The 21,783-nt window shown below is 40.7% G+C and overlaps 3 protein-coding genes across 3 annotated transcripts in view; all 3 read right to left on the bottom strand.

The window, feature by feature from the left end:
- Positions 1-316: 316 nt before the first annotated feature.
- Positions 317-3,951, bottom strand: LOC124068546 (type-2 angiotensin II receptor-like). The gene is made up of 2 exons (XM_046406895.1): positions 3,744-3,951; positions 317-3,174 (listed from the first exon to the last, which is right to left on the bottom strand). Exon 2 carries the CDS (start codon positions 3,106-3,108, stop codon positions 1,849-1,851), a length of 1,260 nt encoding a protein of 419 aa, XP_046262851.1. The 5' UTR covers positions 3,109-3,174; positions 3,744-3,951; the 3' UTR covers positions 317-1,848.
- Positions 3,952-9,588: 5,637 nt separating this feature from the next.
- On the bottom strand, positions 9,589-17,647 carry apool (apolipoprotein O-like). Its single transcript, XM_046406428.1, has 10 exons — positions 17,508-17,647; positions 16,412-16,510; positions 16,187-16,312; positions 15,614-15,668; positions 15,062-15,160; positions 13,557-13,648; positions 13,342-13,458; positions 12,224-12,671; positions 11,176-11,319; positions 9,589-10,239 (listed from the first exon to the last, which is right to left on the bottom strand). Exons 1-10 carry the CDS (start codon positions 17,517-17,519, stop codon positions 10,151-10,153), a joined length of 1,281 nt encoding a protein of 426 aa, XP_046262384.1. The 5' UTR covers positions 17,520-17,647; the 3' UTR covers positions 9,589-10,150.
- A 1,018-nt stretch (positions 17,648-18,665) lies between these two features.
- si:ch211-26b3.4 (connector enhancer of kinase suppressor of ras 2) overlaps positions 18,666-21,783 on the bottom strand; it is a 49,770-nt gene continuing 46,652 nt past the window's right edge. Inside the window, exon 24 of the mRNA XM_046406427.1 lies at positions 18,666-21,766. Within this exon, the coding sequence (XP_046262383.1) occupies positions 21,557-21,766 (210 nt within the window). The 3' untranslated portion in view covers positions 18,666-21,556. The remainder of the gene's footprint in view (positions 21,767-21,783) is intronic.

Consider the following 21,783-nt stretch of genomic DNA (forward strand, 5'->3'; position numbering starts at 1 on the left):
GCTGGATAGGAATGCCTCATAAGGACATTAGTCTGAGATTATGATATCTATGTACGGAATCCACGAGAGGCATTTTTTTTGGGGGGGCAGAATGTCCATCTGCCAGGCCAAACAGCACTCGTATTCCCAGGTGGGGGAAGCTCCAAGTCACAGCTGTTGGTGGGTAAGACTCAGAAAAGGAAAGTAAAAACTGTAAATGAAATCATTCTCACATAATCGGTGTATTTGTGGAATAGGATTAAAATTATTCATTGTCCCATTTTAGTATAATAATAGTAGATGTTATTTTAGATAATTATGTCAATCAACAGTACCGTTTTTAGGGAAATATTGTACACTTTATTTCTTTTTAAGTCAAAGAAATGCAGTAACTTTAATTTTCAGAATAATATAACAAATGTCAGAAGTTACATGATTATACATACAATATCTTGGTCCCAAAGAGAACAGTAAATGTAGCATTGTTATGACTGGTTAATAAGTATCCTCCTATCTGTATTCCATGAACATTTTAGTCTGTTTTGCCCTGTAAGGTCAAAATGCTGTATCTATGCATTCGGTCAAAGTGGAGCTAAGAGCAGCCAACTTTTGATATTTGTTTTACAATATAAAATATTATTGTAAAATACAAGTGTGTAAATTCTGAGAAAACATTACAGTTTGTAAAACCATGAAACGCAGCTAAAAATCACTCTATTAAATTAAATGTCCAGTGTGCAGGATTTCATAATCATGATCATCATTATGTTTTCATTAATGTATAATCACATGAAACAAAGAATCGAGTTTTCTTTACCTTAGAATGAGCTTTTCATATATGCAGAGGGAGCAGGTCTGTCACGTTGCACCACCATATTTCTACAGGAGGCCAGCACGGAGAAACTAAACACTAGCTCTAGAGAGGTTCTATCACATTTTTTTGGGAAGGTGAGTCAAGAGGTATTAATTTGGTTACAATCTGCAATCACGTAGATGCCACTAAATCGTAAAATTTAAATTTAAACCAAAATTTACTCTTACTCTTGCCTGGTTCCTGGTTGAAAATTGGATCCTACAACATTTATTAATAGCTAAATGCAATGCTGACAAAGAGAAAAAAAAAAATGGAACAGGCCCTGCTATTACTAGTCTAACCTAACTAAGCGCAGTGGCTTTAAATGACATCTCAGCTCAGTACAGTTTTAACCCTAAACCTGCAAAAGCTGATTCTTGATTGAGTGCTTGGCCTCTTGGGGGCAACTGAAGCAGGTCATGAACACAAAACATATTATTCTTTACAATGGTACTGCAGTAAAATGGTTGCATATTTACATGAACAGGTTTTGTGGAGGAACATTGGCATTCATTTTAAGCCGTGTTTTTGTCCACCTGGTGAATGGAAGTCCATTATTCACTCTCATTCAGCTCTGTTTTTGGTCTGCACAAACTCTTAAGGGAAATATCTGGCTTGTTAGCAGCTGGATGTTTTTATGTTCACCAACTAGTCACTAACTGTGGTTGTTGCTAAGCAGGTAGTGTACAGTGGGTCTTTAAAGCTTTTTCACTGAAAACAAGTGCCTGCTGTAGCATTAAAGGCAATACATCTATAATTTATCTGTTTATTGCAGAGTTTGGCTAACCAGCCCCAAACCCTTAAACCCTTTTTTCTCAGCTTCATCTTTTCTTTAGCTACTCTTTCTTTTGTCTTTGTAGGGCAGCATTGAGCTCTGTTGGAATTTCACTTAGTCAGTAACAGCTTTGTCTCACACTTCCATACTAACTGGAGTTCAGCAATGACTTGAAGGTGGTATCACTCTTCGGGGTGTGATGCCAGTGGAGGGGAAGAAAAGTCTGCTTTCTAGAGGCTGGCTAAGCAGGACCAGAGGGCTCCACAATTGCCAGATCTTTAAGGTCACTGAGTTTTCGAGAGAAGGAGCTCAGCCTAGTGCTGAAGGAGCCCCTCTTCTGACTGTGATCTTCCCCACGGGCCTTCAAACAAGCACACAAGCCCTTACAGAGGCCCCCAAGACGGCCCCGGAAATGGTTTCCAATGAAGCAGTAGAGCACAGGGTTGATGGCGGAGCTGGAGAAGCCCAAGCTGAGGGTGAGAGGGGTGAGGTTGTGGATGGTCCAGGTTACCCAGCAACTGTCCAACCAGCCCTTGCTCTGCAGCATGTCCAAAAAGGTCACACAGTGAAAGGGGAACCAGCAGAGGAAGAAGGCTAGGACCACAGCGGCTACTGTCCACAACACCCGCTCCAGCCCCCTGCCCTCCAAGGATCTGCTGGCAGTGGAGCTGGGGCTCACACATGGGGTTGGGGGTCTCTCTGGTTTACTGCAGCTCTCCTGGGATTTAAAAGAGGCCATGTTGGCAGAGTGCGATGGATGCTGCATTCTTGCCAGACCTGAATCAGCCGTCAAATGTCTACCAATAGCACAGTAGCAACAAGAGATGATAAACAGAGGCAGCAGGAAGGCAAAAATAATCTTCATCCAGACCAGGGTCATATGCCAGATATGATTATGATAGATAATTACACAGGCCTCCACACCAAGCTCCTCAAGGTAGTAAGTGTCCCTCAGATATAAGTTGGGGGCAGAGCAGGCACATGCTAGGAGCCACACCAGAATGCATGTGAGCCGGGCACGCTTGGAATTTCGAGCGCTCTGGGAGCGGAGAGGATGCACGATGGCCAGGTAGCGGTCCACACTCATGCTTGTGATGAAGAAGATAGACGCATAGAGGTTGAGGTTGTGAAGAGCTCCGCAAACTTTGCAGGCAAGCCAGCCAAAAGGCCAGCTGTAGCCCTGGGAGTAATACACGGCCCACAGTGGGAGAGACAGCAGGAACAGCAGGTCAGACACACACAGGTTAAGCATGAAAGTGTTTGCTACAGTTCTTCTTGAAGTACTGGCATGGGCCAACACGCACACTGCCAGGGCGTTGGCTATGATTCCCAGCACGCAGATAACGCTGTAAATGGCTGGGATCACTGTAGTAATTGGTACAGGAGGCCAGTCTGAGCAGAGCAGAACAGAGGGGGCCAGAGAGGTGTTCAGAGAGCTCTCTGCTGTTGAATAGGGGGGTGAGGTGGAGTTGAAAAGGGAGAGGTCATTTGGGATTGCCATTATGAAACTAGATGTACCCTTGCGTCACACAGTTCGACTTCCCTCCTTTCAGTTTTCCAAGGACAGCTGGAAATAAAACAAAACAGGAGAGGATTTACCATTCATGTGCCTTTTATGGACAAAAAAAGTTTTCCTACACAGCAGTTTAGTTGGCGCAAGTGATTTAGCAGCTGTCCTATTTGACAACTTATTACAGTAAAAAAACTACACCATGCTTGAAGTTGGGCAGTAATGAAATATATATGGAGTTGTAATAACCTGGCTGCTTCGTGGATTCCTCAGAAACATTTATTTTGTACTAATGACTGAATTTTGAAATAAACACAATGATTTAGGCAAAATAAATTAATAAATAAAAAGAATGTGGATTAATAGTTTCACAGGGGCCTTAAAAGTGACTAAAATTGATTATGTTGTGGTCTGGTGCAGCAGAGGAATGTATTAACAATACGCAGGCAATCAGTAATATATGAGAAATCACATCTGCAAATGACTTTCTCTAAAAAAAAATGGTAATTACTGCTTAGATAGTTGAATTTGAAAGAAACTATAAGTATATGTATTATCATATCAAATTAAATCAAATCAAACCATTCTTCCTACATAGCTTCTACCAATTTAAAGAATTATTTTACCTGGAATGATTGAATGTCCAGTCCAAGAAGTTAAGCGATTTCAATGCTTCTTTTGGCTAAAGTCCATGTCCTGACAGTTGCTCCTCGACCCCTCGAAGAGAAATCTGCTCATCTGAGTATCATATCATGCCTCTGTTTGTCTGTCCGTGTGTGTGTGTGTGTGTGTGTGTGTATGTGCAAGGAAAACTTACTGGAGGCTCTGAGAAACCAGATGAGGCTGGGGGTCTTATAGCCCCCAAGAGCCTCTTGATGATTGCACAATGTGGAAGTTGCTTATACGTCAGACCTTCTTCATTACCAAGGGGCTGGACTATACCTGGACACCAGCCAGTCTGCACAGTGAGAGAAAGAAACTTGCTCCCTCCGTTTTTCATTCTATCCCTCCCTTTTTGCTCCCTGTCGCTGTCTCTAATAGAAAAGACCAGAACTAAGAAAATCAAGTCAAGATGTGTGTTAGAGTAATAGCTGAGTCTCCAGTGAGTGCAGACACACAACCATGTGTCATACCTGACCATAATGAATGGGACAACAGTGTGTTTGAGGTGTCAAAGTTAAAGCCCAAACTGTGCCCGCCAGGGCCTCTGACCCAACCTTAACGAAGGCTGCGTGTTAATTAGCAGAGCCTCGCACTTTGTGTCATATTCATGCTGCCAGCGGTCAGATAAGCCATGGGAAATATTTACTTTGTCTCAACGGAAGTCAAGCCAGCCACTGGAGCAGAGGGAGAAAGGGGAGGCACACTGTGGAAGATGAATGAGGAGGAGGACGAGCAGATACTGCAGGGGAGTGAACGAGGAGATGAGAGGGAGAGATGGAGAGAAAGGGGAGGGGGAAAAAGGAGAGAAAGCGGAGATTCCCTCCAGTGGTTTTTCATTAAAGCCTCTGGTGAAAGTTAATGAGGGATGTGTACAAAGCTCTGAAACTGATTGCATCACGGCTCCTTTGATCAATGGTGTGAGCACTCATCTCTCCCTGTGTGTGTGCTTGTGTGTGTGTCCATGTGTGCGTCTGTGCTTCAGCACTTGTGCAGCTAGATGTACTTAATCACAGCCTGGCATGCATGCATCGACGCAAAGTCCTCTCTTCTGTTTACGTGTGTTCAGATGCGTGTGCACATTCTGCTCCATTGAGTATCTATCAGAATGTCACATGTTCTAATGGCTGTGGGAAAGCTGACGGTGAGGATGACGGATGAAGGCAAGACAAAAATCAACCGATTTTGAAGGCCTCGAATGAAGAGCTCTGTTGTTGCCTTCTTGCAGGATATGAGAAATTGGCAAGGTGCTCTATGTCGCAGAAGTGTTAAGGTGGGATCATTCCAAAATGGAAATTTCAAAATATTATGTTCTTCCAGTGGCATCCTGGGTATGCACAGTTGTTCACATACACACAGACAAACTCACACAAGCCAACGGCCCTTAGTCATGACATGCAACAACGAAAAACAGAAATTTATGGTGTCATGCTGGCCAATGCAAATAGAAGAAGACAGGAAAAAAAATGAAAGTGGGCGCTGCCTCCCCACAGTTTCTCTGTAACCCAGTGATGAAAAGTAACTGTTCATACAGCACTTCATGGCAAACTACATGGATATCTTACATTTCTCTTTAACTATAGATCAGGTTTGTACTGCGCTATAGGTCTCTATCTATCTATCTGGTCCTTGAAAACTGACATATTAATATTGATATTGGGAAACTGGCTTTTAAGTATTATGGTCCACAGAAGATTTGCAGAAGTGTGCAAAATTGCACTGATTTGTATGTGCAAGTTCATTCAAGGCTAAAGAGAACTTGCTCTCAATGGTCCTTCCCTGTTTTAAAGGTTTAAAAGGAGGAGTGAATAAAGCACATTTCCTCAAAGTACTGTAGCTTGCTTAAAAACAATGTTGTGGTATGCCTACTTGAAACCATTTCCTGCTACATTATGATTCAACTCCACCCAATTTCAGAGGGAAATATCATGCTACCATAGTGGCTTTATCTTACAGTTCTTTCACCAGCTACAAAATCATGGATCTGCACGTCAGGAATGGTTGTCCAATCAATAACAAAAAGGGTTTATGAAAGAGGGTGTTCTGCATGATGTGTGCTTTCATTTTTAATTCATTCAAGTACAAATTCAGTGATTTTATACTTTCTTTTTATGCTTTTGTGTGAGCAGCACTGACAGCCATCCACCACTTTGGCATCATCATCAACTCCAAATTTGTTTTATGTAATTTTGATTTTTCAGCTTTACTTTAGTTTATGACAAAATCCTTGGAAAAATGACCAGCCTTAACTGAAGTCTGTGTTATTGCTGTTTAACATTATCTATGTTAACATGGTTAGATAAGAGAGAGAACACATTTTGTATTTTTGCTGTGTTATTACAACTTGTATATCAAGTTAAGGAACAGACTTCTCTTCAGTTGATCTTACTTTCACTTCTTTTGTCTCAGAACAGCTCCTGTTCTGACCTTTGTCAACATTTCAAGGCACAATCTCACTTTATCCTATCTCCAGACAGTCAATCGAATTGGTTTGCATTGCACATATTGATACATTTCACTTTATGCTATTCATGGCATGTAAAAAAGTTAATTCTGCTACCAAAATAAAAATCATGATACAAAGTGTGATGCACAAACTGAGAGGCTGATTAATTAACAGTTTGAGAATGCATGGGAGTGTGTGTGTGTTTGTTTCATGATCCAAACACAGGGATTTAGTTACAGGCAGCGTCCGTACAGGCAACAGATAAGGAGAGCAATGGAGCAGAGAGCATCAAACCTCAACCCTTGCCAGACATCAATCTCAGTCTCCCAGCCAATTATTTTTCAGGGTTTGCTTTTTTTTTTCTGGATTAAAAACAATTTTAACTGCAACCAAAAAGTAATAGCTACAGCTATGAGTAATCTGCAGAATGACAAATTAAATTAGTTATGATTAATAAATGTGTGCATTATGTGAAGCACATTTCCCCTGAACAGAATGAATTAAATCGTATACTGTGTCTACACAAGACCATCCACATATACATGCATACACTCACAAAGAAAGAAGAACAGGAAGATATACGCAAGTCATCTTATACTGTATACACAAAGGCCTGAAATTGCTTACATAATTGTGTTTATATTTTTTGCTGATAAATGTGCAATGTGTTTATTTGACGTTAGGGTCTCCCCTCACTTGTCAGACCCTGGGAAGATAACCACAAAAAACCATGACCCTTGCAAGGCCCTCTGTGGAAAATTGGGCTCATGGGGGTGAAAGGTAAGAGGTCAGGGTTGGGAGCCCCGCTTCCTCTCCGTTGGTCAGGACAAATCTGGGAGAGCTCTGGACTACATGAGAGACTCCAGTCGAACATAAGTTCTCAGGACATAATCGTAGCCATGAGATGTTGTAAGGAAGGGGGGGCCCCACATGCATATTGGACCCTTGAGAGAGGTGACGTGAGGCTATACTTAGCGTCACATCTAGCAGGGGAGGCTTACAGCAACAAGATGTCCATGTGAGAAGAAAGCATTGATCAGATTTTCAGCAATCCCACTCTCTCTGCGCTGTACTATTTTGAACAATATGTTCCATGTGGTTTTATTAAGGCTGTTAGAGAATAATGATTGCAGTACACAGAGCTGTTTCTGGAGGATTTCTTTTTTTTTTCTATCACAACAGTTGGCAGTGTTCGGTAAAAAAACAGCTCAGTCACACTCAGCCCACGAGTCCCTTAACCCCTAGACTCAAACCAGCAGCACAAAATGTTTAAAGTGCCGATACCACAAGAAGCCTGGTTCCCATATGTGTTTTTCTCTGTATAACAGGAAGAAGGATGAGAAAGTATTGACATCCAATTGATCTGACATCTCCCTTTCTTACACACATATGTGAGTTCACACGCATGCTCACACAGTTGTGTTTCCACCATTTCTGGGGACATTACACAGACTTACATTCATTTCCTGAAGGCTTAACCACCACCTAACCATAACAATAAACATTACTTGCGTAATCCTAAGCTTACTGTAACCTAACGCTAACCTCAGCCTAACCTTAAAGCAAGTCTTCACCCTAATATTTAACGATTTACATTGTGAGGACTCGCATTTTGTCCCAATAAGTAAGGCTAGTCCTCACGACGTGACTGTTTAAACAGATTTTTGTTACCACAACTACAGGAATATGCATATACACACACACACATAGTCCCAAGGGTCACAATTCTGGCCAGCCTCATGGAGAGTTTATGAGGTCCAGGCAGCTTTGGTTCCCCAGAGGGGCCATAAAGAAGCTATAAAGATGTTAAAAGATAGCCTGGTCCCTCGGTACAAACTGTGTGCTCAAAGAAATAAGCAAAAACATATGGCACCAAAAATGCTTTAAAGTATATGTCACATTCCATGGCATTTGTTGCTCAAACTTTCAAAGTTCTTTAGAATAATCATTTACATGATTAATATTGGTACACATTGGTACATTTGTTCCGGCAACTGCAATGACTGTATCACTTGGGATGAAATGATCAAACAAGTTTCCCAATTTGTACTTTACTTACTTACTTATAGGTGGACATAATCTTGCACAAACCAATGCTGTTGATACTGAGATGTTTCACAGAGTAAGTGAAAACATTACCCTCCTGGTGGGACTAGAGTAAAGGTCCAAGATCTTTTATCAGCAGAGCCAAGCCACTGGCAAACTATGAAACTTCAGTCTTATGCATTCATTTCTTGCTATACACAGTAAATAAATGTTAAATGTACCACTGGTCATTACAGAAGCATTCAATCACTCGAAACCGCTGGATTAATAAATTTAATGAATGGATAAAAACTGTCTTCAGTTTACCAGTTTGTGCTCATAGAATTAACGTTTTGGACATCAGTGGTGATATGGGATAGGGAGCTCCAAGTGTGAAATGTGTTGCAAAAGTGTGTATTTCCTCGACAGCAGCTCAACAGAATATAACTGGGACATTCTGAAGGACATGGCTTTGTGAGGTGAAATCTTTAGCTTGAGTCACTTTCAGAAGTTTGTTACAGTATAATATTGATGATCCCGAGAATACACTGTTCCTGGTGTATGAGAAAAGATTCACAAAGACATCAAATATCACTGTGCATGGTTCCAGTTACCATTAGCGACAGAAAGAAGCAATTTCCCTGAGGAGAAAAGCTTTATTTGATTTAGGTGTGACTAAAGATAAAAACCATCTGATGTTTAACTGATTATATAATGACTTAACAGCTACTTTTTTAAGTAAAATGTCCTTGACTTCTGATGAGTTTGTTGTTGTTGGACTATTAAAAAAAAGTTGTGTTTTAGGAAGGAATTTTATTTCTTCATGTGCCAGATTTCTGTGTGAGACTTGGTAGGGCTGAAAGATTCCAAAATCAAATCACAGTGGGATTATTTAAACAGGTTTGTGATTGCGACTTAAAAGAGAAAGGTCATTTTTGCATTCTGTTTTAACTGAAACAATAATAACAGTGCTGATGTGATTTGTGCTAGGGTTTGCACCTAATCAGCATGTTCCTTTACATTTTGAACACACGACTTGCAGGTTGGGGCATCTCTGTATAGCACCACAATGCATCACTTTTATCAGTACGGTGTCACGGTGACACTGACACATTTTACCTTTTATCAAAAAACTGCAGCTACTGTAATTTGGATAGTTTCTTGGGTCATATTGAGATTTTGATGATACTCCGATTAACTGCTCATTCTTTGTCGTCTGTGTGCAGCGTTATGGTAAACGTTAGAAATTATGTGCTCATGTTTTACCACTGAAACAATGTACTTCATAAGTCTGTGTGCTGGGCCGATTGGTAAGTATTTGATATTTGACAAGATGCAACTTGAAAAAGTGAAAAATAAAGATTTATTCTGTTTTTAAACAACTGAAGACAATTTTAGATGTACCAAAATGGAACAGCACTAGTCCATCTTGTAACAATTACCAGCATGTGTGCAGTATTTGGAATTTAGCAATGCAACTGAAATTGCAATAAATAAAAGCACCATGCATTCAGGATGATGAAAGCTGCAGCACAAGAGCCAATAATTATTAAATGACACATACATGGAGAAAATTTCACAATCTGCCATCTGTGCATTAAAAGACAAAAAACAGCTGTGGGTGTATTTTCCAGGTTTCTGTCATCCTTTACAGACAGCTCCGCGTACCGGAAATCACTGCACTGCTTCTACAGTGCAACAGTACTTGGACGTTTCTGTGGAAAAACTAATGGTGTGGGCTGAAGAAATGAGAATGGAAATATTGATGAAAGATTTTCTAACACCGCTTTCTTGTGAAATGGCCTATTTACATTTGATAATGACAACAGTTGCTTGTTTATCTGAAAAAGATGAGATGGCAGTGCAGGAATGAAGTTTCTCCTGCAGCTGGGCTGCAGTATCTCAGCTGCGTGTGCTGTACAGGTCTTCATCCTCCGGGTTGGACTGACCGAAATCCATAAGAGTGGGGTCTGGCTTGAAACCAGAGCCATCTGGAGGGCAGCAAGAGAAATGCAACAAAATCTCAGTCTCACTCGGTCTTATCTGTAGAATAAATTAAAGCTACTAGATAATCCAAATTAAAATGAGAGAACCAGAGACAAAGCCAGTGTTCTGTCAATCTTTCTGCGATCATACAATACCTCTGAACTATAGTTCGGTTCAGTGGGCATTTATACTTACATCTTCTGCTTCAATTACTCAAATAACAAATCATGGACTGGTTTTCATGCCTTTCCCAGTCCAGAGAAGATTAATTTGAATAATCTGAATCATGCTATATTATGGCATTTGTTTTGCCACAAAGGCAAAAAAAAAAAAAAAAAACGTTAAAAAAATGAATTTTATGTGAGCAATTGCTACACAAAGCCAATGAAATAATAAACTGAATGCATGGATAAACCTTCCGCACAATTTACCCGTTTGTGCTCAGAGAACTGATGCATTCATGGAGAACACAAGGACTTCTGATAGGTAACTCTGGCCTTCAGAATAAAAGAACACCACACAAACTAACATCCACTAAATAAAAGGACCAAATAATGATCTGTCAGAGATATAGAACATTATAACATGTGTTAAATACAGCTATGTATTATATGCTGCACATAACAGTGCAGAGTGGGAGTGTGAAAAGTCCTTTTTGATTATTGGTGCATGTTTTCTAAGTGAAGATAAAGCAGAGGTTGTTACATACACTCACATCTGTTAGAGCAGTTTAACTGTCACATCTCATGTCTGAATGTTAAGGAATGACACTGAATGAATTTATTAAAAAAAACAAAAAAACTAATAAACTGTTTTTTCACCACACACACATTAGCAAGATAAACACCCCACACATTAAGGTGTATGGAAATCAGATATTTCTAAGAAATGCATGTGTCAAATCAATCTAAAGGTGAGAGAGCAGCAGTTGTTCACAGTACCTTTGTTGTTCTCTGCAGCAGGCTGCTGAGGAGGTGGTGGTGTGAGTGTCGGGGTTGGTGTCTCCTCCCCAGCGACAACTTGCGGTGGGTCAGCTAAGTCAGGCTGAGGAGCAGGTTCAGGCTCAGCTGATTCAACAACAGGCACTGTGAACAAGTCAAAACACAACACAGGGTCAGCAGCAAGCTATTGTGACTTCAAACCATGTTATTAACCCTCAGGAGTCGACAGACGCGCCGGCGCGTCCTTATCACAAGACCACTTTAAGACGACGTAGCTTCAAGACGCAGCCTCGCTGAATCTCAGTTTTTTTTATGTCGAAAGTGGGCACTTCAAACTATATACCAGTTTTTAAATTTTGTTAATATGTCAAGTAAAACCCGAGTTATGATAAAAAATATACGCACTGTTTTTTTCATGACCATTGCCATCACATTTGGTGCGCGTTTGGTGCGCGTTTGGGGGGCGCATTTTATGCAAGAAGACGCAGTAAACACCAGCGCATTGAGCGCACTTCATTCAGCGCATTTCAGCGCATTTTCCCCAGTCGGATTTTAGAGTTTTGTGTGATTTTAGGTCCAGTGTGTCAATACAGTATGTCAAAATGAAAAAAACAACAGTAAATCACACTTGTGAGGTTGTGCTGATGAAAAATGATTCCAAAATGGCAAGATAAAAAAAATTCTAAGTTGAAATATAAAATTAGAATCAAAAATAGTCAACAACTGACAATTATACATGACTTCAGAGGGTTAATAATAGTAATAACATCCAGAAAGTTGTTATGTGTCAGTTTACAACAAATCAGTGTACAGCAATGGCTGGTTCTAACAACAGGTAATACAGAGAGCTTTGCAAATGATCCCTTATTGGACTGTTTAAGTTTTAGGAGCTTTAGATGTCTTCCATTCCCACAATTTTCCACACTTCCGTGGCTCCTTCATTGCCCATGAATGCACTTCTATATCCACAGTGGTTTTCCAAGGAAGCAGATTAATTGCAAGTGCACTTTCTTGTCTCTGACATTATGTGGCAGAATATTTCTCATACCTAATGGCTCATATGAGACCTTTGGAGCAGGTGGTTCTTCAGTGAAAGGAGCAGTTTCGACTGGAGCAGCATCCACTGGTGTCGCTTCTACCATCTCTGGCTCTAAGCTTGGCATGGACTCAGTGGAGACATCCTCTGCTGCTTTTTTTGTGTCTGAGGGCTCTTCACTTTCAACAGATGCAGGTACTTCCTCAGAGATTGTGGTGATGTTCGTCTCTGCTGGCACTGTGCTGGTGTCTGTAGGGGTCTGGTCAGGGGATATCTCTGCGAGTGTAACTGATGACGCCCCCTCTGACACGAAAGCAACAACAGGCCTGTCAGAGACAGGAACTGGTTCAGCAGATTCCACCTCTGTCTCTGGGACTGTAGAGCTCTGGGCTGAGCTGCTGAAGCTGGCCTCTGAGACCTCTTCAACTACTGCAAAGTCTGGATTTGGCACTGTAGCTGCCTAACAACATGGCAAAAAAAAGAAAAAAAAAAAGATTTAGATCTTTTCAATACCAATATTTGTATTGACTGTTCTATACAAAATAATATTTATAAATTCCACCAGGTAATTACATTACAAAAAAGCCATTCTTGCCAGTGACAGGGGTAACACATTGTTATCTTTAAACAGAATAAAGCACTACTTTTATCATTTTCTTGAAATTTTCAGTTCCAATAGGTGTGATTTATTGATTTATAAGTCTGATTTATTACACTGAAAATGGGGAACATTTTTCATCACTTACATCAGTATTTTACATCACAGGCATTAAGCTGACATTATGGACTTACAGTGAGTTTAGCAGAAGTGGAAGGTTTAGACATTAGATCACAAAAACAGTATCATTTCAATCATGAGAAAAGGGCAAAATGACAGGACAGGAAATGGAATACAACCTATTGAGAGTCTGGAGGGATTTTTTTGTGCAAGTAAAAGTTTATAGGGGAAATAACTCAGTGGGAAGACAGTTACCAATACATGGTGTGACATACTGTCTTGGTATTAGTCACACATAGTGAAAACAACTTCACAGTACTTTCTATTCAAAACTTGTTACAGACATACATAATGATCTGAACAAATCATAAATAAATAAATAAATGTTCAGTAACTTAGTATAACAGTTAACCTGTGGTTGTGAAGTGGCAGTCTCCTTTGCAACGGGGTCGTGGGGCTTGGGCTTGAGTAGTGAAGACACTGCAGCGCTGCTCCACTGTCCTGCAGCATACACCTTCTTACCTGTCACCTTGGGTGAAAACGACAATAACAGTGTTAAAACTCTGACAATAATGAGGTTTGTGACCAAAACTGTCAAAAGACCAGCATTCAGAGAAGAAGTGTTACCTTTAACACAGCCACTGCTTGGGCCGGGTAGCATACTGAAGCCCCTGCACTCATCAGGCCCAGAGGAACAGCTAACCTCTTGAAACGAGAGCCTAAAATAAAGTTCACAATGAAGCAGTGGTAATGAATCTCAGCTTCAGTTTACTGAACAGGTGTCTGTATTAAGAATTAATTAATTCAATAACATCAATGTTTAACTGTCATTTAACTCCCCCGTAGAGAGTGTCAGGGTGCTCTCACACCTGCTTGGTGTGGTTAAAAGGGACCCTGGTGTGTTTGCCCATTTAATGAGGTCCATTTGGGCTGGTGTGTAAGGCGTCAATGGAACCCAACAAACCAGACTGAAACCACTTAAAAAGGTGAGTATTGGTCTGCTTCCAAGTGGTCTCTGGTGCAATTTGTTTGCACTGTCAAAGCAGACCAACCCTAAGATTTTTGATAGCCGACAGGTTAAATTACTAAAAAATGCTTCTGCAGATCATGAAATCTTTTCAAGAATTGTGGTTGATGTGTACAAGCCTTGTAAATATTTATGCAAATAATTTTGGAACCGGATAACATGTATGCAGGTCAGTGCGGGTGTTCTCCAGGGTTAAGAGGTGAAAAGCTGTAAAAACTCCTGCACTTGTTTTCTTCTCCAAGTGTGTGACCACAACCCCACAACACTAAACCCCAAATTGTTTACTGTACAAGACGCCTCCTTCTGATCCTGTCTCTACCTATCACTGTTCATAACTTGCAGTCGATTTGTAGTCTTTGTGAGCTCTGTATTACACCAATGAAAATAAATATACACACCAGAAGGATTAAAGTGCTGCATAAACACCTGCCAGTCCTTGAAATTTGATTTCCTGAAGGTGCTGCCAAAACTGCTAAAACTGTCCAGTCCACAACAATCAACAACCCCCAACTCCCCACCCCCTTGAGCCGGATCAAATGTAGTGAACACGAGAATGCGCCATAAGACAAAAACAAACTGAAACAGACACTTGCCTTCACTTGTTCCCTGTATCTCATTCAACGCACCTCTGGGGTTTATCAGTAAGGTGAATATAACTTGTCAAACTGTTTTCTGCAAATGCTGATAGTCTGTAACAGATGTCTCTTATGACTTGAGTCATAAAATCAGAAATCAGGTTAAATGTGTTTCATCATGTTTCAAAGGGATGTTGACTTACACAGAGTGATTGAAACTAGGTGCAAAACTTTGATGTTAAAAAATGTTAAAATATGAGAAGCTTGAGGTATATGGATGAGGTATTTATGATGTATAGCTGTTACATTACCACACAGCTGATACAGGGTCACTGACCTAGTTTGCATGCCCCATGAAATCGTGGGATTCACTGCAGTCACCTTTTCATTAATGCAGTTCCTGTTGTGAGTCAACCTAATTGCGTAGTATGTTGTTTTGTTCACTTTTTACTTTATTCAAAATATGACTGTTTGTGTAAAGATGACACTAAATATAATTGAATTTTATAAATTGGATTTTAATTTGTTACCTTTTCGTGCCAAGAACATGCCAAGCAGGCCAGCCATGGTGATGGTACCAAATCTGGGTAGAAACTCCGGCGGAGGGTCTTTCAAGTAATAGTACATATCTGGGAAACACAAAAATGCAGTCAACATGATGACAAGTACTTCTTTGATCTTCTTGATTATGTGCTAATTTCTAATCTTCTATACATACTGTGACATTAGTTGCTACGCTAGGACTACTAAGCATTGTCACGTTACATATATTCTTAGACAGGAGACATAAGATATCCAATACAAATACAACAGTGTGTCATTTCATGATGTACAAATGATACTTGTACTTATGTACTGTAGCATCAATGCAGAGATGTAATTTGATAAAGGCATGAAGAGACAAATGCATGTTTTGTTTTTAGATTGTTAGTTTTTAATATCAAAAAGTCAGGAAGAGAAATCATAAAATCACCACCTTATTCCTTCTTATTGCTGTGTAAGGAAGGGAAAGGACTTGTGTTTTATATTTCTGGGGGATATTACTTATATATGACACCTTAAGGTACCTACTGTTGACTCACCCTCTCCTGCATGATATAGATCGACACTTCCCCTTTTCACAGAGAAACAAGCACCCTGCCGAGAACAAAGAGAAAAGCTGAAATCAACCACTGCAACAAGCAAGCGAGAACACAACTTTGTAGAGTATGCTAAAACATTTGAGTCAGTGTGAAGTGTTTGTTCCCCATTTCTAGAGTATCAAACTGTCACATCTCCTTGAAGCAAGCCTCACAGCTGCGGTGTTAACTGCTTGAACACTATTTCCTGTCTCGCTCCTGAACTTAGCTGTTTGCAAAATCATACCTGCACAGAGCACTTGCAGCACGTGGGATTGTGCTCTGTAACCGCAAACAAGAGGAACAAAAATCAGGGTTGGAAAACTAACACTGCAGGTGCGAGATAAGATGTCTTCGATGTGTTTTAGCTCATGTTCTATTTGTGTAACACTCATTTACATCTGTCAAAGGACTGGTGTTTTGGGGTTTAGTGTTAGACAGGAGGAGTTTGAGAGTTAGTTCTGCAGCAGATGATGCCTGCCAACATCAGTCTACTCTCATGTACCTATGCATTCACACACAGAAAAATCTAAATACCTTTACAGTCTGGACAAACGGCAGTATGCTTTCTCTTGCTGTTTTTAACCCACTCTGAATAATACCCGGACTCTCTGGAACAAACTGAGCCTGAGCAGGCTGTGGAAGCGGGGTGTAGATGTTCAGCTGGGGACAGAGACAGAGTTAGAATGTAATGATGATATGTCAGTTAGGTGAATGCCAATAAGTCACACCACGTCTGGTGAGGTTTTTGGACAGTCATACCTTTTCTCTTGGGACCAGCTCATCAGTGGGCACTTCCCTCACAGTATACACACGGATGGAAGCTATGCTCAGCACTGTGGGAACAGCCACTATCACCACCTAACACAAGTTAAAAACACGCTGCAAACTCAAATGTCATAGCAACCACGCAAAACACTGACATGAATCACTGACAGACAGATGACTCAAGTGGACCAGTGGTGGAAGAACTCGGTGCTTTGAATATATAAAACCGCAACATGAAAATACTCAATTAAAAGTCCTATAACACCACATAAGTAAGAAAATAACATATTAATGCCAGTACCAGTTATGTCGAATTGCCCTTACTCAGCCTTACTGTTAACGTTATGTGATTGTTATGTCTACAACATATTTATACACTATTATTATCGAAGCATTAACAAGCAAGTTTAAATTTTAATGTTAAGGGAGGTTTAGTCGGAGCTCACGACCTGTGCCGCTGGGTAACTTGCTTTAAAGTAAAGCATGTGTCGTGTTTTATATTATCATCGTTTGCACAGTATGCAAAAAGTTAGGTCTATAGCCACCAAACAAACAAATAAAAGTAACTTTAGCGAACGTTAGCTACGCGGTATTTATGCACAATTTTGCAGCAGGCTACTTTTGTACGTCAAAATTGTGTATTAATAAATACAGTGTACACAACAGCCACAGTATGTGGAACTCTGCTATGATATGCAGGACTTAAACGCCTCAAACGAGGCTGCCTTGTGCTACTGGTTGCAAAACGTGTTGAACAGTCTACACTGGTTAACGAAGTCAGGATCTGACAAATACCATAATTTACCATCTGTTACACATGCTCATGAGACTATTATTTGTTTGACTACGGCTCAAACAGCGGTCAGCTAACGTATCAAAATGCTGTATAGTTAGCATTATCTCATTCAGGGAGGCTAAGTAGGCACAGTTAGCAAAGCTATTTTCCTGTAACAACTGCTAAGTGACACTTGGTTCAAGTTTGCATTAACGATTCGGGGACAGTTAACATTATCGTTACACCCACGCACTCATTCAAAATATACACATATAAACAAAAAACTTTGCCGAAGTGGAAATGTCACGCATTCACCTTGGCCGCCATGACAGAGCTCCTCCTTCTTCTTTGAGCTCCGAGACGCAGCTTCAAACAGTCCAAACCACGGTCGGCTACTGCCACCTAACGGATTGAAAACGCACCTGCAACAGCCTGGTATCGTGGTGATCTCATTCAGCAGATACACTATATAGACAAGAGTATCCAGACAGACCTCTTTATAGGGTTCTTTTTCTGGACTTTGGCGCGGCCCGTTACTTCAAGTGAAGATGCTTCAGCATACCAAGACATTTTGGACAATGCTATACTTCCGACTTTGTGGCAACAGTTTGGGGAAGGCCCTTTTCTATTTCAGCATGACTGTGTCCCAGTGCACAAAGCAAAGCTCCATAAAGACATGGTTGGATGAGTTTGGTGTTTTGGTGGAGTCCTGACCTCAACCCCGTCGAACACCTTTGGGATGAACTGGAACAGAGATTGTGAGCCAGGCCTTTTGGTCCAACATCAGTGCTTGCCCTCACGAATGCTCTACTACATGGATGGGCAAAAATTTCCACAGAAACCCTTCACAGAAAAGTGGAAGCTGTTATAGCTGCAAAGATGTTTATGTATCAGAATGCAATGTCATTATAGTTCTCATAATGGTCAGATGCCCCAATACTTTTGTCTATACAGAGAATGTTTGCAGCGTGTTCTCCATTCGTCGGTATTGGCAATGATTGTTATTTTGTTAATTTGCATGCATGTCATTAGAAGGTAAAATATAAATATCACATTTAGGTTTATAAAAGTTAAAACACATTTGAAATCATTAAGCTGTCCCTGCTGTTCCATATGTAAAGAGAGTATTCATCATATGCATTGCTTTATTGGGGGCGAGGTAGGAAACTGGGGGCCTCATGCTCCAAAGCACTCCAAAAGCTCCAGGTCTTCTCCAGGGCAAGTTGGTGATTTTTGATTTTATTCGAAATAATTAATTGCAAATTTGCTTGGCAAATAGCACAACTTAACTACAATATCAAATGAGGTGACCTTGTGCCCATGTCTCATAAAGGAACTGCAACATAGTAGATTGCAATGGTTACAATAGACTCGATGAGAACTTAAAATCTGGTCATCTTCATACTGGCAACATAAGCACAGAACACACATATATACAGAACATATACAGAATATAGCTCGTAGTGCAGAGGATTCAGTTTATTGAAGTCAAAGTTTAACAACTTAAGTTTACAATCTGTATTTTTTTGTAATATATATTCATATATATGAAACCAAAAAAGGCTACTTTAGGAAGAATAAATGTCATTTTCTTTCTTTTTTAATATCATCTTTAGTCAGTTTAATGTACAGAATAACAGTAAGCTAATATTATCCTTGAAAAAGAGCAATATGTTCCTTTTTTAATGTCGCAGTGCAACTTACATCTTACACACCTGTGCAATGTACCATGAGGTGTACACCCCTGAAAGAACACACAGTGGAATCTCCCTTTTCGGCCTGTTTCTGCAGGTCTACACACACAAAGATCTGGGAGGGATTACACAGTCTGTGCCTACAAATCAAATCCTGCGCACCGTAATCTACAGTATGTCGCCTGCTCAGCGGAGCAGCGGTTGGAAAAAGAAGACCAACGTTACAGATGAGAAACACAGAGAGGTCTGCAGACTAAAACTGTATTGTCACTCTTCTACAGCTGTGTGTGTGTAGGATCACCAGTATAGTCAGTCTATCGTTGCCAAGGAGAGTGTTGGGAGGCACAGGGAAAGTGCTTGCATCATTTAGTTTCTTTGTGGTACTCTCAAATTAAGCATTTAAGAAATATGAGCTGTGTCTCTGGGGTGTGTTTGATATTTCATGACAGAGTGACATGATGAAAAAACCTGAACTTACACTCAAAGAATTACAGTAACAGATGCGGATAAGTACAGATAGTGCTGGATGCAGCAAGTGCTACTCATGTCTCTCAGAGTCTAAGACACTGGGGGGCACTGTTGAGTCCTTGGCCTGATATTGCAGATGAAGTGATTCATCTGAGTTTCACAGACATTACAGACCAGTTAGTGCAGAGGTCTTTGACCGCCGCAGATCAACCACAAGTTTGGAGGGACTGTCAAAAAAGCTTTCATTTTAGAAGTAACTGCACTGTTGTCTCTCAGTAAAGATTCTCGAAGCCTTTGGAAACATGTCAGTCTTTCCATATAAACCAAAACATCAAACTGAAACCTCCTGGTAGCATGCCAAAAGAGGATCTGCATTAGATCAAGTAACTGAGCAGCAAAAATGCCTCCCTCAGTTGATGTACAGTGTGTGTCTTCAAACTCTATCTAATGAAAAAAAAATACATCAAATCTATGAACATGTAAATAAAAAGTCATTCTTCAACAGTTCTTTAGCACGGATCATGCGCTACAAGTCTAATTTAACTTGCAATCATGAGAGGAAGATAAAAAAAAAGAGCACTAATGATCCACAATATTTTACCCTGTCCAATCAAATCAGTCCCAGGCCTTTTCTCATGCAACACATCACCAGGACAAGGGTCAGCTGTGATGTAAAAACTGTCAATCAACTGTCAGTGATGGTGGTTGTTGTTGTATGCCTCCTAGATGTTTAACTGCTAAACACCCTGCACCTACAGAGTGAAGAGGGGGACACTGCAAAACCTTGGCATAGAATACATCATACTTTACATTATATCTATGACACAAAACGTAAATAGATTTATATATTCTTCTATGTTTAAATATATTTGTAGACTGTACACAAATCTCTAGAAAATGAGACGGCAAATGTTTTTACCTGATATTTTGAACAGCAATGGTAAAGAGGCCAATGAGACATAGACCCTGTGATGCAGCCAATGAGATATAGAGATATAGAAAGTGCATTCTTTGTAGTGAGTGACTCCTTTGAAAAGAACTTTCTAGCTCTTGCATTCACTGTTTAAAAAAAAAATAAAAACAACAAAAAAACAAAAAAAAAAGTTTTGCACCCACACAAATACATACTCTCTGTCTTCCCTCCGCTACCTCTAAAAGCATATCACAGTGGTAGTGGAACGCAAACATTTACATCAGTATACAGAGCAGTATACACATATACACAAGTCTTTGAGGACTAGAGAGAGAGAGAGGAGAAACAAAAGGACAATTAATAAAAGAGAAGGAGGAGATGGACAGAAACACAGAGAGAGAGCAAGAGAGAGGAAAAGAAAGAGAGGGAGAGAGAATGCAAACCGAATCGTAGAACTGCACTCTATCAGAGGAGCCTCCTTCTGCAGGTAAAATGGTGGGGTTTTGTTCCACACAGTTCACAGTTTGAAATAGTGTGCATCTAGCCAGCAAAATGGTTCCCTCAATGCTTGTGCCTCTCGTTTTCATCTGAAGCAGATAAGCCAGCATTGACGACCACCTTTCACAGTCTTACGCTAAAAGTCACTGCCCTTACTTTCCCCACACTGTCCCGTCACATCAGCCTGGAGAGACAAGTGAGGTCCCTGTAAATCAGCAAGATATGCAACGAGAGGAAAAAAAACAATAGAGAGAGAAAGGGGGAGAACTGGTGGCTCTGGGTGCAAAGTTCATCAGTACAAAAGTAGTACAGTGCTGTGGTGAAAAGGGTTCTCCTCTGTATTGCTGCTACATAGCTCCCCCTGCCCCCTAAAATCAACAGGAAAAATATAGCTAAACCAAGAGAATACAAAGGAACGAACATGTTAAAAAGTTTCCTTTTTTTCCATTTTGCTCGACAAGCGTGAGTTTATGCTGAGTTCCATAGACAAAGGAAGATTAATGCTTTCTGTTCAGGCATGCAATAGGCACCCTGTGGGGTCCTCAGGATTATCAAAAGTTCATACACGCAGGTCTCAGACTGTTCCCTCTATGATATTTACACATCTTACAATGTGTGTCCTTGTGTGTATGTGTGTGTGTGTGCGCGCGTGTGTGTGGGTGACTGGGTGCTCAGAGACGTGATCAGGAGAGAGGATTCAGCTAGTGTTATGTGTATGTGTGTACTATGTGTGTATGTGTGTGTTTTAGTGAGTGTGTGTATCACTTCGGTCTTTGCTTCTTCTCTGTTTTTCACACGTGGGTCTCAATAAAAGAGTGTGTGTGGGTCATGAGGGGTACGGCCAGCGGCGAGAGGTCGTCCTGGCCGTTGGTGCCTGGGCTGAGCTGGCAGATGTCTGAGTAGAGCTCGCTGTGCCACTGCTTCCACTCTCTGAAGGTCTGGGAGCACAGGCCAGGGTCCTCCAGAAGGGCACAGATGACCGCCAACTCGGACTCTTTGGCCTGGGGAGGAGCAAAGA

The sequence above is a fragment of the Scatophagus argus genome, chromosome 12 (genome assembly GCF_020382885.2).
Source record: "Scatophagus argus isolate fScaArg1 chromosome 12, fScaArg1.pri, whole genome shotgun sequence".
Lineage (NCBI taxonomy): Eukaryota > Metazoa > Chordata > Actinopteri > Scatophagidae > Scatophagus > Scatophagus argus.

Coding starts and splice junctions, on each gene's coding strand:
- apool (XM_046406428.1), bottom strand. Junction 16,313..16,411: donor AGCTGGTCCCAAGAGAAAAG/GTATGACTGTCC, acceptor CTCTGTCCCCAG/CTGAACATCTACACCCCGCT. Junction 15,669..16,186: donor CGTTTGTCCAGACTGTAAAG/GTATTTAGATTT, acceptor TGTTCTCGGCAG/GGTGCTTGTTTCTCTGTGAA.
- LOC124068546 (XM_046406895.1), bottom strand. CDS start 3,108: ATGGCAATCCCAAATGACCTCTCCCTTTTCAACTCCACCTCACCCCCC.